The sequence below is a fragment of the Macaca nemestrina genome, chromosome 6, assembly GCF_043159975.1.
Source record: "Macaca nemestrina isolate mMacNem1 chromosome 6, mMacNem.hap1, whole genome shotgun sequence".
NCBI classification, from domain to species: Eukaryota; Metazoa; Chordata; class Mammalia; order Primates; family Cercopithecidae; genus Macaca; species Macaca nemestrina.
Window position 1 is genome coordinate 45,736,398 of NC_092130.1, and position 13,149 is coordinate 45,749,546.

The window sequence follows — 13,149 nt, forward strand, 5'->3', positions numbered from 1 at the left end:
CCATCTCTACTAAAAATACAAAAATTAGCTGGGTGTGGTGGCAGGTGCCTATAATGCCAGTTACTTAGGAAGCTGAGGCAAGAGAATCGCCAGAACCTGGGAGGTGTAGGTTGCAGTGAGCTGAGATCTCACCACTGCACACTAGCCTGGGCGACAGTGAGACCCCATCTCAGAAAAAAAAAAAAAAAAAAAAAGAGCCAGGCATGGTGGCTCATGCCTGTAATCCCAGCACTTTGGGAGGCCAAGGTGGGTGGATCACGAGGTCAGGTGTTCGAGACCAGTCTGACCAGCATGATGAAACCCTGTCTCTACTAAAAATACAAAAATTACGCAGGTGCGGTGGCAGGCACCTGTAATCCCAGTTACTAGGGAGGCTGAGGCTGGAAAATCACTTGAACATGGAGGGCAGAGGTTGCAGTGAGCCAAGATTGCATCACTGTACTCCAGCCTGGGTGACAGAGGGAGACTCCGTCTAAAAAAAAAGAAAAGAAAAGAAAAGAAAAGAAACATACCACTAAGTCTTTGAAAGGATGAAGCAGCAGCCCCAAAGGAAGTTTGGCTTTATTCAATAAGGCCTGCGTCTGAGGAATGCTAGTCAGCGTGCATCGAAATAACCTATATCAAAGTAAAGAGTATGCATCAGTTGCTGCTATGATTATTTTTGAACAACCACAAAATTTTAAAAGGTATACATTTTAATACTGGATCAGATTACAGATGAAATATTTCAATAGAGTCTCTAAAATTTTATCCTATTTAAATATTTAAATCTAAGTCCTATGCAGAAATAGAGTGGATGATTATATTATATAACTAAAATATAGTCTCTTCTTGGCTTGTGTGTAAAACAGTCTAAACTATCAAATGACTTATTTTTTGTTTTGTAAGCCTAGTTGACACTGGAATTAAATTAAACTTAGGTGATGGCCCAAATTGCAAAGTTTATTTAAAAGTTCAGTTTTGCTGAAGATTCTAAATACAATGTAAAGGTACCAAATTTAATTTATCAGAAATTATTGATCACACACATTTAAGCTTATGGTAAGTTTTTAGGAAGAAAAGGTATTATGTTTGTTATGAAATTAATTTTAAATGACATCAAATAAAGGATTATGTAGAATCAAATCCCTGTGCTTTGGATTTTGAAGAAAGAATGTAACCACCATAATGAAAATGAGTATCATAATCTCATTAGAGCCGATAAGAAAAAAATCAGTTCAGGAGTTACATCTCTATTTCTTGAGGTAGGACTTTTCAAATCTCTATTAAGTAAACAAGTAAAACAGTTCTGGGCCGGCGCGGTGGCTCATGCCTGTAATCGCAGTACTTTAGGAGGCCAAGGCGGGTGGATCACGAGGTCAGGAGATCGAGACCATCCTGGCTAACATGGTGAAACCCCGTCTCTACTAAAAACACAAAAAATTAGCTGGGTGTGGTGGTGGGCGCCTGTAGTCCCAGCTACTTGGGAGGCTGAGGCAGGAGAACGGCGTGAACCCGGGAGGTGGAGCTTGCAGTGAGCCGAGATCAGGCCATTGCACTCCAGCCTGGGCGACAGAGTGAGACTCCCTCTCAAAAAAAAAAAATAAATAAATAAAAAAGAGTTCTGGCCGGGTGCAGTGGCTCACGCCTGTAATCCCAGCACTTTGGGAGGCCGAGGCAGGCAGCTCACGAGGTCAGGAGATCGAGACCATTCAGGCGAACATGGTGAAACCTCGTCTCTACTAAAAATACAAAAAAACTAGCTGGGTGTGTTGGCGGGCTCCTGTAGTCCCAGCTTCTCGGGAGGCCGAGGCAGGAGAATGGCATGAACTCTGGGGGCGGAGCTTGCAGTGAGCGGACATTGCGCCACTGCACTCCAGCCCAGGCGGCAGAGCGAGACTGTCTCAAAAAAACAAACAAAAAAAGAGTTCTATCTTCTGTATCCAGAACTTTCATAAATTAATAATTTGTACAGCTTATTCATAACACCTGATGTGCCCCCATAATAAGCTAGAAAACTTTCCGGATATGCACAATGTCACATCTGAAGCCTTACTCTGGGTTACAGTTGAGTTTCTGGATGTCTTCATGTAAATTTGGAACTGGAGGCTTCAAAGGTGTTGACGGAAGCATGTTTCTTTCTTGAAGAAGATTGACAACTCTTAGACCCTCTGGACGTAGACTTAATCCACTCATGCTTGTGGTTAAATGATTAGCACCTAAGGGAGTCTACAGATATATAATTTCAAAGTAAGTAACTTTTATTAAGTGTGTAGGGAAGTGATTAATTTCTCTGTAAATAACAAAAGTGCAATCTAGATCTCTTGGCCAATCTTTTGGTTCTGGAAAGATGTATAAAGACAAAGGCTTTATGAAATATCCATTATTATTCGAATTGGTTATAAAAATGTATAATATATCTACCTAAAACTTTCTTCATGTGTATACAGTTTAAACCAAATGGAGAAATAGGTTAAAGAAAATCCCAAAAAGTTTACCTGAGTAAAGGCTTGTGGCCCACTTGGGTAATTCAAGGAAGAGGGTGGCACTCCAGTTGCACCAGGTGGTGTTGTGTTCTGATAACCAGGCGGTAAGGAGGGATATGAATATCCAACACTTCGGCTCATTTTGGGATTCTTGTTAGTAAGCTGTGGTGTTGCTAGAAACAAGGTAACTTTTAAGTTCTATTTTATACTCCAGAATACTTGATTCATTTATTTAAAAAAAAAAACAAACAACTTTTTTTTTTGAAAAAGGGTCTCACTATCGCCCAGGCTACAGTGCAGTGGCACAATCACACCTCACTGCAGCCTTAACCTCCTAGACTCAAGTGATCCTCCTGTGTCAGCCTCCAAAATAGCTGAAACGACTGGTATGTGCCACCATGCCTGGCTAATGTTTTTTTTTTTTTTTTTTTTTTTTTTGAGACAGAGTCTCGCTCTGTCGCCCGGGCTGGAGTGCAGTGGCTGGATCTCAGCTCACTGCAAGCTCCGCCTCCCGGGTTCACGCCATTCTCCTGCCTCAGCCTCCCGAGTAGCTGGGACTACAGGAGCCCACCACCTCGCCCGGCTAATTTTTTTTTTGTATTTTTTAGTAGAGACGGGGTTTCACCGTGTTAACCAGGATGGTCTCGATCTCCTGACTTCGTGATCCGCCCGTCTCGGCCTCCCAAAGTGCTGGGATTACAGGCTTGAGCCACCGCGCCCGGCCTGGCTAATGTTTTTGTATGTTTTGTAGAGACGGGACTTCACTATGTTGTCCAGGCTAGGATTACAGGTATAAGCCACCACGCCTGGCCCAGAATGCTTTAAATCAACACATAAATCTAATAAAGTATAGGTATTATAACTCCAAAATTCTTTGGATAATTTAATACTTTCATTTATCAACTTTGTAAAATAAGACAAACACCAGTAACAAAGTAATAGCAATGATTAAAATCTATTTTATTTTATTTATTATTTTATTTTTCGAGATGGAGTCTCACTGTGTCGCCCAGGCTGGAATCCAGTGACACAACCTCAGCTCACTGCAACTTCCCTCTCCTGGGTTCAAGCGATTCTCCTGCTTCAGCCTCCCGAGTAGCTGGGACTACAGGGCGTGCTACCACACCAGCTAATTTTTGTATTTTTAGTAGAGATGGGTTTTACTATATTGGTCAGACTGGTCGCAAACTCCTTGACCTCAGGTGATCCGCCTGTCTTGGCCTCCCAAAGTGCTGCGATTACAGGCATGAGCCACTGTGCCTGGCCAAAAATCTTCTTAATAGATTTATACCAGTTAATATTTTATACTATAGTAGTAGACACAAAAACTAGTTTGCACAGTTAATTTACTTTCATATCGGCTGGGTGTGGTGGCTAATGCCTGTAATCCCAGCACTTTGGGAGGTTGAGGTGGGCGTATCACTTGAGGTCAGGAGTTCGAGACCAGCCTGGCCAACATAGTGAAATCCTATCACTACCAAAAAATACAAAAATTACCCGGGTATGTGGTGGCATGCGCCTGTAGTACCAGCTACTTGGGAGGCTGAGGTGGTAGAACTGCTTGAATCCAGGAGGCGAGATGAGCTGAGATTGTGCCCACCGCACTCCAGCCTGGACAACAGAGGGAAACTCTGTCACACACACACACAAAAAAAACCCAACAAAACAAAAGAATAGTTAATTTACTTTCATATCATGTACTAAGTTTTGTATTCAGACTAAAATTTTAATTTAAAACAACTTTAATTAAAACATCCTAGCAGCTGGGCGTGGTGGCTCACGCCTGTAATCCCAGTACTTTGGGAGGCTGAGGTGGGAGGATCATGAGGTCAGGAGACCGAGACCATCCTGGCCAACATGGGGAAACCCCGTCTCTACTAAAAACACAAACAATTAGCCGGGCTTGGTGGCGGAAGCCTGTAGTCCCAACTACTCGGGAGGCTGAGGCAGGAGAATGGTGTGAATCGGAAGGCAGAGCTTGCACTGAGCCAAGATCACACCATTGCACTCCAGCAGGGTGAGGTGGCTCACACCTGTAATCCCAGCACTTTGGGAGGCCAAGGTAGGTGGATTGAGGCCAAGGTCAGGAGATCAAGACTATCCTGGCCAACATGGTTAAACCCCATCTCTACTAAAAATGCAAAAATTGGCCGGGCGCGGTGGCTCAAGCCTGTAATCCCACCACTTTGGGAGGCCGAGACGGGCGGATCACGAGGTCAGGAAATCGAGACCATCCTGGCGAACACGGTGAAACCCCGTCTCTACTAAAAAATACAAAAAACTAGCCGGGCGAGGCGGCGGGCGCCTGTAGTCCCAGCTACTCGGGAGGCTGAGGCAGGAGAATGGCTAAACCCGGGGGGCGGAGCTTGCAGTGAGCTGAGATCCGGACACTGCACTCCAGCCCGGGCGACAGAGCGAGACTCCGTCTCAAAAAAAAATAAAAATAAAATAAAAATAAAAATAAAAATAAAAATGCAAAAATTAGCTGGGCGTGGTGGCACGTGCCTGTAATCCCAGCTACTTGGGTGGCTGAGGCAGAAGAATCGATTGAATCAGGGAGTTGGAGGTTGCAGTGAGCCAGGATCACACGACTGCACTCCAACCTGGATGACAGAGCAAGAATCCATCTCAGGAAAAAAAAAAAAAAAAAAATTCCTAAATGGGCCGTGTGAGGTGGTTCATGTCTGTAATCCCAGCAAATTGGGGAACCAAGGCAGGAGGAATCTCTTCAAGTCAAGGGTTTGAGACCAGCCCAGGCAATATATCGAGACCCAGCCCCCCATCTCTACAAAAATAAAAAACTAGCCTGGCATGGTACCATATGCTTGTAGTCACTGCTACTCCAGGAGGGTGAGGTAGAAGATCACACGAGCCCAGGAGTTTGAGGCTGCAGTGAGCTATAACGGTGCTACTGCACTTGAGCCTGGGTGACAGAAAAAAAATCCTAAAAGTACTCTATAGTCAAAACATACTAATAATAAATCCATGATCCCAATCCTGACAAGAAGAAAAACTTAACAAAAAAATCTAACGCATAGAAATAAAAAATGTTAAATAGTAGAGCCAGATGTTGCGGCACACGCCTATTATCCCAGCACTTTCGGCGGCCAAAATGGGCAGATTGCTGGAGCCCAGGAATTCAAGGCCACCCTGGGTAACACGGTGAAACCCTGCCTCTACAAAAAATACAAAAATTAGGCCGGGCACGGTGGCTCAAGCCTGTAATCCCAGCACTTTGGGAGGCCGAGACAGGCGGATCACAAGGTCAGGATATCGAGACCATCCTGGCTAACACGGTGAAACCCCGTCTCTACTAAAAAATACAAAAAACTAGCCGGGCGAGGTGGCGGGTGCCTGTAGTCCCAGCTACTCGGGAGGCTGAGGCAGGAGAATGGCGTAAACCCGGGAGGCAGAGCTTGCAGTGAGCCGAGATCTGGCCATTGCACTCCAGCCTGGGTGACAGAGCAAGACTCTGTCTCAAAAACAAAACAAAACAAAACAAAACAAAAAAACAAAAATTAGCCAGGGCCTGGGCATGGTGGCTCATGCCTATAATCCCAGCACTTTGGGAGGCTGAGGCGGGCAGATCACTTAAGGTCAGGAGTTAGAGAACAGCCTGGCCAACATGGTAAAACCCTGTCTCTACTAAAAATACAAAAATTAGCAGGGTGTGGTGGCAGGTGCCTCTAACACCAGCTAACTGGGAGGCTTAAGCGGGAGAGTCACTTGAACCCGGGAGGCAGAGGCTGCAGTGAACCGAGATCTTGCCACTGCACTCCCGCCTGAGCAACAGAGTGAGACTCAGTCTCAAAAAACAAAAACAAAAACAAAAAGCTGGAAATGGTGGCACATGGCTATAGTCCCAGCTACTCAGGAGGCTGAGGTGGGAGGACTGCTTGAGTCCAGGAGACTAAGGCTGCAGTGAGCCATGATTGCACCACTGCACTCCAGCCTGAGCAACAGAGTGAAACCCTGTGTCCAAAAAAAAAATAAATAAATAAATAAGTTAATAGTATGTATGGCTACATGATCATGAAGTTTCCTTCTTAGTTTCCTATATATTCATACAAGTACCACATATTATTTCTATAATTAGAAAAAAGAGATTAAAAAAAAAACTTTCATAGCAACTCACCCAATAAGCCACCTCCTTCAATCTCATCGTAACTACTGTGGACCACCATAGATCCGTTATTGGCAGTTGATGTAATACCTAAGAAGGAAGTTCATCAACAAGATTTTAATTAGAATGATTATTACAATCTCTGTATGATTTGAACTAATATCCAAAATTTTAAATAATTTTCTAAACAACAAATAATTTAAAACTACAGCCTATTAACAACATCAAAAATCCAAGTTTTTACATATACAATAGTTTCAAGTAATTTAGCTGGAACTTCAGGGAAAGGAAACATGAGTCTTTGGAAAGAGTCTTTTTTCACCTTGCATTGTACCTAAGCCAAAGGCCCAAATAACAAGGCTTTTTCAAAACCTACTCCACCAGAATAACTTCTAGCAAAAGATGGCTCTTTATGAAGTTTGTAAAATTATGTACCATCTGAAAGATTTCAGCAGTTGTGAGAGCTGCATTAAAAACCTCTAAGGAGCCGTACACAATGAAAAAAAAATTATCAAAATCAAAACTACCTAAAGAAAAAGAGGCCAGGTGCAGTGGCTCACGCCTGTAATCCCAGCACTTTGGGAGGCCAAAGCAGGCGGATCACGAGGTCAGGAGTTAGAGATCAGCTTGCCCAACATGGGGAAACCCTGTCTCTACTAAAAATACAAAAAAAAATTAGCTGGGCATGGTGGCACATGCCTGTAATCAGCTACTCAGGAGGCTGAGGCAGAAGAATTGCTTGAACCTGGGAGACAGAGGTTGCTGTGAGCCAAGATTGTGCCACTGCATTCCAGCCTGGGCGACAGAGTGAAACTCCATCTCAAAAAGCAAACAAAAAAAGAAAGTAAAATTATGAGGAACAAAGACCTTACTTTCTTTTCTTTTCTTTTTTTTTTTTTTTTGAGATGGAGTCTCGCTCTGTTGCCCAGGCTGGAGTGCAGTGTTGCGATCTCAGCTCATTGCAACCTCCACCTCCTGGGTTCAAGGGATTCTCCTGCCTCAGCCTCCCGAGTAGCTGGGACTACATGCACGTGCCACCACGCCCGGCTAATTTTTTGTATTTTAGTAGAGACAGGGTTTTACCATGTTGGCCAGGATGGCCTCAAACTCTTGGCCTCATGATCCGCCCACCTCGGCCTCCCAAAGTGCTGGGATTACAGGCATAAGCCATCGTGCCCAGCCCTTATTTTCAAAATATCTAACAAAGAGAGTAGAATCCAAAATTAATTTGAAGATGATATAAATGAATTAGAACAACTGCTTTAAGTCCAGAGGACAACCACTAAAATAGAACTAACATCTTAACATCTCTTCTCCCAAAATTATACAGGATTAAAGACAAATGCCAGGGACATCTGTTTATGAGAACTAAATATTTATTTCCAGTTACCTCTACAAAGTATGAGCTCTAATTCAGGAATAGAAGAAATTAAATTCAGTGAATGGTATTAACCTCTAGCACCTAAGTACAAAACTGCTAACTTCAATGACCGTATTAACACGAAGTAGATAAATTTAATGGTTAGGCAGTAACTTCTTTCCAGTTCTCAAGACCAACATGACTTTAGCCATGAATTTGTAACAGAAAATCACAGTAAAACTTTTAGCAGAAACAAAAACATTGAGCATATTGTGAATTATTTTTAGTTGTTAAAAAATGTAGGTAAGGTGTGGACGCTTACACCTGTAATCCCAGCACTTTGGGAGGCCAAGGCAGCAGATCACTTGAGCTCCGGAGTTCACACCAGCCTGGGCAACATGGGAAAACCCTGTCTCTACTTGAAAATACAAAAATTAGCCAGGGGTGGTGGTACATGCCTGTAATCTCAGCTACTCAGGAGACTGAGGCACAAGAATCGCTCGAACCTGGGAGGCAGAAGATGCAGTCAGCCAAGATTCTTCCACTGCACTCCAGCCTGGAAAACAGAACTCCAGCCCGGGCAACAGAGTGAGACTTATGTCTCAAAAATGAATAACATAACGTAACGTAACGTAACGTAACGTAACGTAACATAACATATAAAATAAAATAAAATAAAATATAAAATAGTAGCTGGGTGTGGTGGTACACACCTGTAGTTCCAGCCCAGGAGACTGCAGCTTTCGTGAGCTATGATGGCACCTCTGCATTCCAGCCTGTGTGACAGAGTAAACTGTATCTCTTTAAATTTTTTTTTCTTATTTAAATATTTATTGTGACTTGATTTTCAAAGTAATATTGTGGCAACCAATGAGACAATGCCTCATCATTCTGTTCCTTTTTTTTTTTTTTTTTTTTTTGAGACTGAGTCTTACTCTGTCACCCAGGCTGGAGTACTGTGGTGTGATCTCAGCTCACTGCAACATCCACCTCTCGGGTTCAAGTGATTCTCCTGCCTCAGTCTACTGAATAATTGGGATTACAGGCACATGCCACCATGTCTGGCTAATTTTTGTATTTTTATTTATTATTATTATTATTTTTTTGAGACAGAGTCTTGCTCTATTGCCCAGGCTGGAATGCAATCAATGGGCAACACTGGAGTGCCTTATGGGTTCAAGCCATTCTCCTGTCTCAGCCTCCCAGGTAGCTGGGATTACAGGTATCCACCACCATTCCTGGCTAATTTGGATTTTGTGGGTTTTTTTTTGAGATGGAGTTTCACTCTTGTCACCCAGGCTGGAGTGTAATGGTGCCATCTTGGCTCACTTCAACCTCCGCCTCCCAGGTTCAAGCGATTCTCCTGCCTCAGCCTCCTGAGTAGCTGGGATTACAGGCGCCTGCCACTATGCCCAGCTAATTTTTATATTTTTAGTACAGACAGGGTTTTGCCATGTTGGCCAGGCTGGTCTGGAACTCCTAACCTCAGGTGATCCGCCCACCTTGGCCTCCCAAAGTGCTGGAATTACAGGCGTGAGCCACCGCACCTGACCTTAATTTTTGTATATTTAGTAGAGATGGGGTTTCACCACCTTGGCCAGGCTGGTCTCAAACTCCTGACCTAAGGTGATGTGCCCACCTCGGCCTCCCAAAGTGTTGGGATTGAAGACGTGAGCCACCACGCCTGGCCTTGTTACTCAATGCTAGCATTATTCTTTTCCCTACTTACAATACTTAATGTAATGCTAGAAGAAAACACAAAAATGATAATATTGATTGTATTCAGTAGTAGAATATGGGCAATGTTTTTACCCCCTCATCTGCTTCCCTATTTCTACATCTTGCAGCAATGATTATATTACTGCTAAAATGAAAAGTAATTCTCCTGCCTCAGCCGCCCAAGTAGCTGGGATTACAGGCACATGCCAGCACGCCTGGCTAATGTTTGTATTTTTAGTAGAGACAGGGTTTCACCATGTTGGCCAGGCTGGTCTCAAACTCCTGACCTCAAGTGATCCACCCGCCTTGGCCTCCCAAAGTGCTAGGATTACAGAGGTGAGCCACTGCAACCAGCCTAAAATCAAATTTCTTACTTTACAAAATATCTTATTTAAATGAACACTTTTATTTCCATTACATCCCAAGATGATGCTTTAAAATATTTTACTTATATAAAACTACATGTAGCTGACATTGATTCCAGGGAGGGGAAAATCAAACTTCAAAAGCTTGTATTTTTTCCACTGCTTGTATAAATGACTTTTATTTAGTTTCATAAGTATGTGTTAACATTTACAATAATAGTGGCAATCAAAATACATCTTGAATGACAAGGGTCAATATTTTAAAAGGATATTTCTAACATTCTAATGTCATGTCAAGAAAAGTAGTAATTCTTCTCTTGCATGCACCTCCAAAAGCCAGCTGTCTTTATAGCCATGATTTTTTAAAAATCTGCATAGCAACAAAAAAAGTAACAAAACGCTAAAAGCTTTTCTCCCAATGGTAGTCACAGTCTAGGGGATGGCAATGGAATTCCTGAGGAACTTTAAATTGTAAATTCCTGTAGCCCATCCCTAACCAAAACTAGATTTTCTGGAAAAAATGTGATTTTAATGCACAGAATTCAGCTAATATTCATCTTTCTACCCTAAGTCAAAACTCGAGGACTTGACTTTGCTTCTTGGTTCACTTACCTTCTTGGTTGACAGCCGAATTAAATGAGGGCTGGGGTACATCTCTATATGATGATGTCTGGGGCATGAGGGCCCTTATTGGGGGTGGGCCTCCAGCTGGAGGGGGCCCACGAGGAGCTCCTGGTTGAAAAGTTGTAGGCAGAGGTGGATTCACTAAGGGAGGTACAGAAGAACCTACGGAAACATCAGTTTTTCACACGTTACTTAAAAACTCAAGACTATGGCCAAAACCAGCCTTTTACCAAAGCTGAGTAACTTCTAAACTTACATTTAAATTATAATCACCAAAGAGTTACCAGAAACATGTCAACTTCCTAAATTTATAATATTTTTCAATCTACATGCATATTTTACAAATTTCTTTTCTTTCTTTTTTTTTTGTCACCCAGGCTGGAGTGCAATAGCGTTATCTCAGTTCACTGCAACCTCCACCTCCCGGGTTCAAGAGATTCCCCTGCCTCAGCCTCCTGAGTAGCTGGGACTATAGGCATGCGAAACCATGCCCAGCGAATTTTTTGTATTTTTAGTAGAGGCAGCGTTTCACCATGTTGGCCAGGCTCATCTCGAACTCCTGACGTCAGGTGATTTGCCCACCTTGGCCTCCCAAAGTGCTGAGATTACAGGCGTGAGCCACTGTGCCCGCCCCATATTTTACAAATTTCTAACTCTCCCCTACCAGGCCTCTTACCTGTCAATTATTAAAGCAGAGTAAATATAAAATTTGGATTAAATCACTTCTAGAGTAGATACATTGCCCTGTTTGTTTTTATTATTATTACTTTAAATTTTAATATAATAGAGATGGGGGTCTCATTTTGTTGCCCAGGCAGATCTTGAATTCCGGGGTTCCAGTGATCCTCCTGTCTTGGCCTCCCAAAGTGCTGGAATTACAGGCGTGGTGAGCCACTGTACGTGGCCAGCCCTGTTTATTAACTTTTCATTAACTGCTCATTAGGTTCAATAGGCCATGTGACATATTCTAGTACAAATTAACATGAATAAAATTTTAATGTTATTAATTTTGTAATATTTTGTTAATTTTGTTTACCAACATAGTTTGTTCCATTAACGTCAACTAAGTTTAGAGTGAGACTAAAAATAGAGGGCCGGGCCAGGCACAGTGGATCACCTGTGGTCAAGAGTTCAAGACAAGCCTGGCCAACATGGTCAAACCCCATCTCTACTAAAAATACAAAAAATTAGCCAGGCGTAGTGGTGGGCACCTGTAATCCCAGCTACTTGGAAAGCTGAGGCATGAGAACCACTTGAACCTGGGAGGCGGACGTTGCAGTGAGCTGAGATCTCGTCACTGCACTCCAGTCTAGGCAGCAAGAGCGAAACTGTCTCAAAATAAATAAATAAAAATATGGGGCCAGGCACAGTGGTTCATGTCTATAATCCCAGGACTTTAGGAGACCGAGGCAGAAGGAACACTTTTTTTTTTTTTTTTAATTCTGAGACGAAGTCTTGTTCTTGTTCCCCAGGCTGGAGTATAATGGCGCGATCTCGGCTCACTGCAACCTCCACCTCCCGGGTTCAAGCGATTCTCCTGCCTCAGCCTCTGGGAGCAGCTGGGTCCACAGGTGCGTGCCACCACACCTGGCTAATTTTTGTATTTTTAGTAGAGATGGGGTTTCACCATATTGGCCAGGCTGGAGGCTGATCTCAAACTCCTGACGTTGTAATCCACCCACATCGGCCTCCCAAAGTGCTGGGATTACAGATGTGAGCCACCGCGCTCGGCCTGAAATTTTTCAAAATGTTTCACCAATACTGTTAAATTCTCCAGTATCAAGTTGAAAAATTGCCTATTAGGCTGGGCGCAGAGCAAGGCTCCATCTCAAAAAAAAAAAAGAAAAATTGCCTATCACTGAATCTTACAACTGCTAACAAGACTATCAGTGCCTGTTGACAAAACTGAAGACAAAGATTATTGCCACGTAACTCCCTTATCAAAGAAGTGGTCACACATATCTATGGCAGTATAGACAAGTCAAAGGAACAAAGGGGCAAGGTACATTGCCAACTCAGCATGAACAAGAATGTAAGATACATCTGGCCAAAAAGATGTAACAACTGACAACCTAATGTTTAACAGAATAAAAGTAAACGTACAGAGATTTTCACAGTTTTTAGAAGACTGTTTTTGAACAGATAATCATATATTTCATAAAATGAACATTTTTTTAAGTTGAATAATTTTTATGACACCGATAGCTAGAGTTTCAGAGTCTGCCATCTCAGCCCCTAAATGAGTGTAATGATGTTTAAAGGTGGCCTATCAAAAAAATTCAGGAAAATTTAATATATGAATCAAAAACTTAGTATAACCTAGATACTCACAGTTTTGATACCAGACTATCAGGTATCAACCATCAGTTATGAGTTGGAAAAACAAAAAAAAACGAGCAATTTGAAGGTTCTTTGAAGGTTCAAATGAGAAAAAAGGTTATTTTTTGGGCTCATTTTATTAGTTTATACGTTTTTATTTCCCCTTCTTTCATA

General features: G+C 42.6%; 1 protein-coding gene across 2 annotated transcripts in view; it reads right to left on the reverse strand.

The window, feature by feature from the left end:
- LOC105467255 (SEC24 homolog A, COPII coat complex component) overlaps positions 1-13,149 on the reverse strand; it is an 81,600-nt gene that overhangs the window by 53,582 nt on the left and 14,869 nt on the right. For both annotated transcript variants that reach the window (XM_071098435.1, XM_071098437.1), the window contains exons 3-7: positions 10,645-10,818; positions 6,601-6,678; positions 2,478-2,638; positions 2,036-2,208; positions 513-615 (exon numbers count right to left, since the gene is read on the reverse strand). In XM_071098435.1, coding sequence (XP_070954536.1) covers positions 513-615; positions 2,036-2,208; positions 2,478-2,638; positions 6,601-6,678; positions 10,645-10,818 — 689 coding nt within the window. The remainder of the gene's footprint in view (positions 1-512; positions 616-2,035; positions 2,209-2,477; positions 2,639-6,600; positions 6,679-10,644; positions 10,819-13,149) is intronic.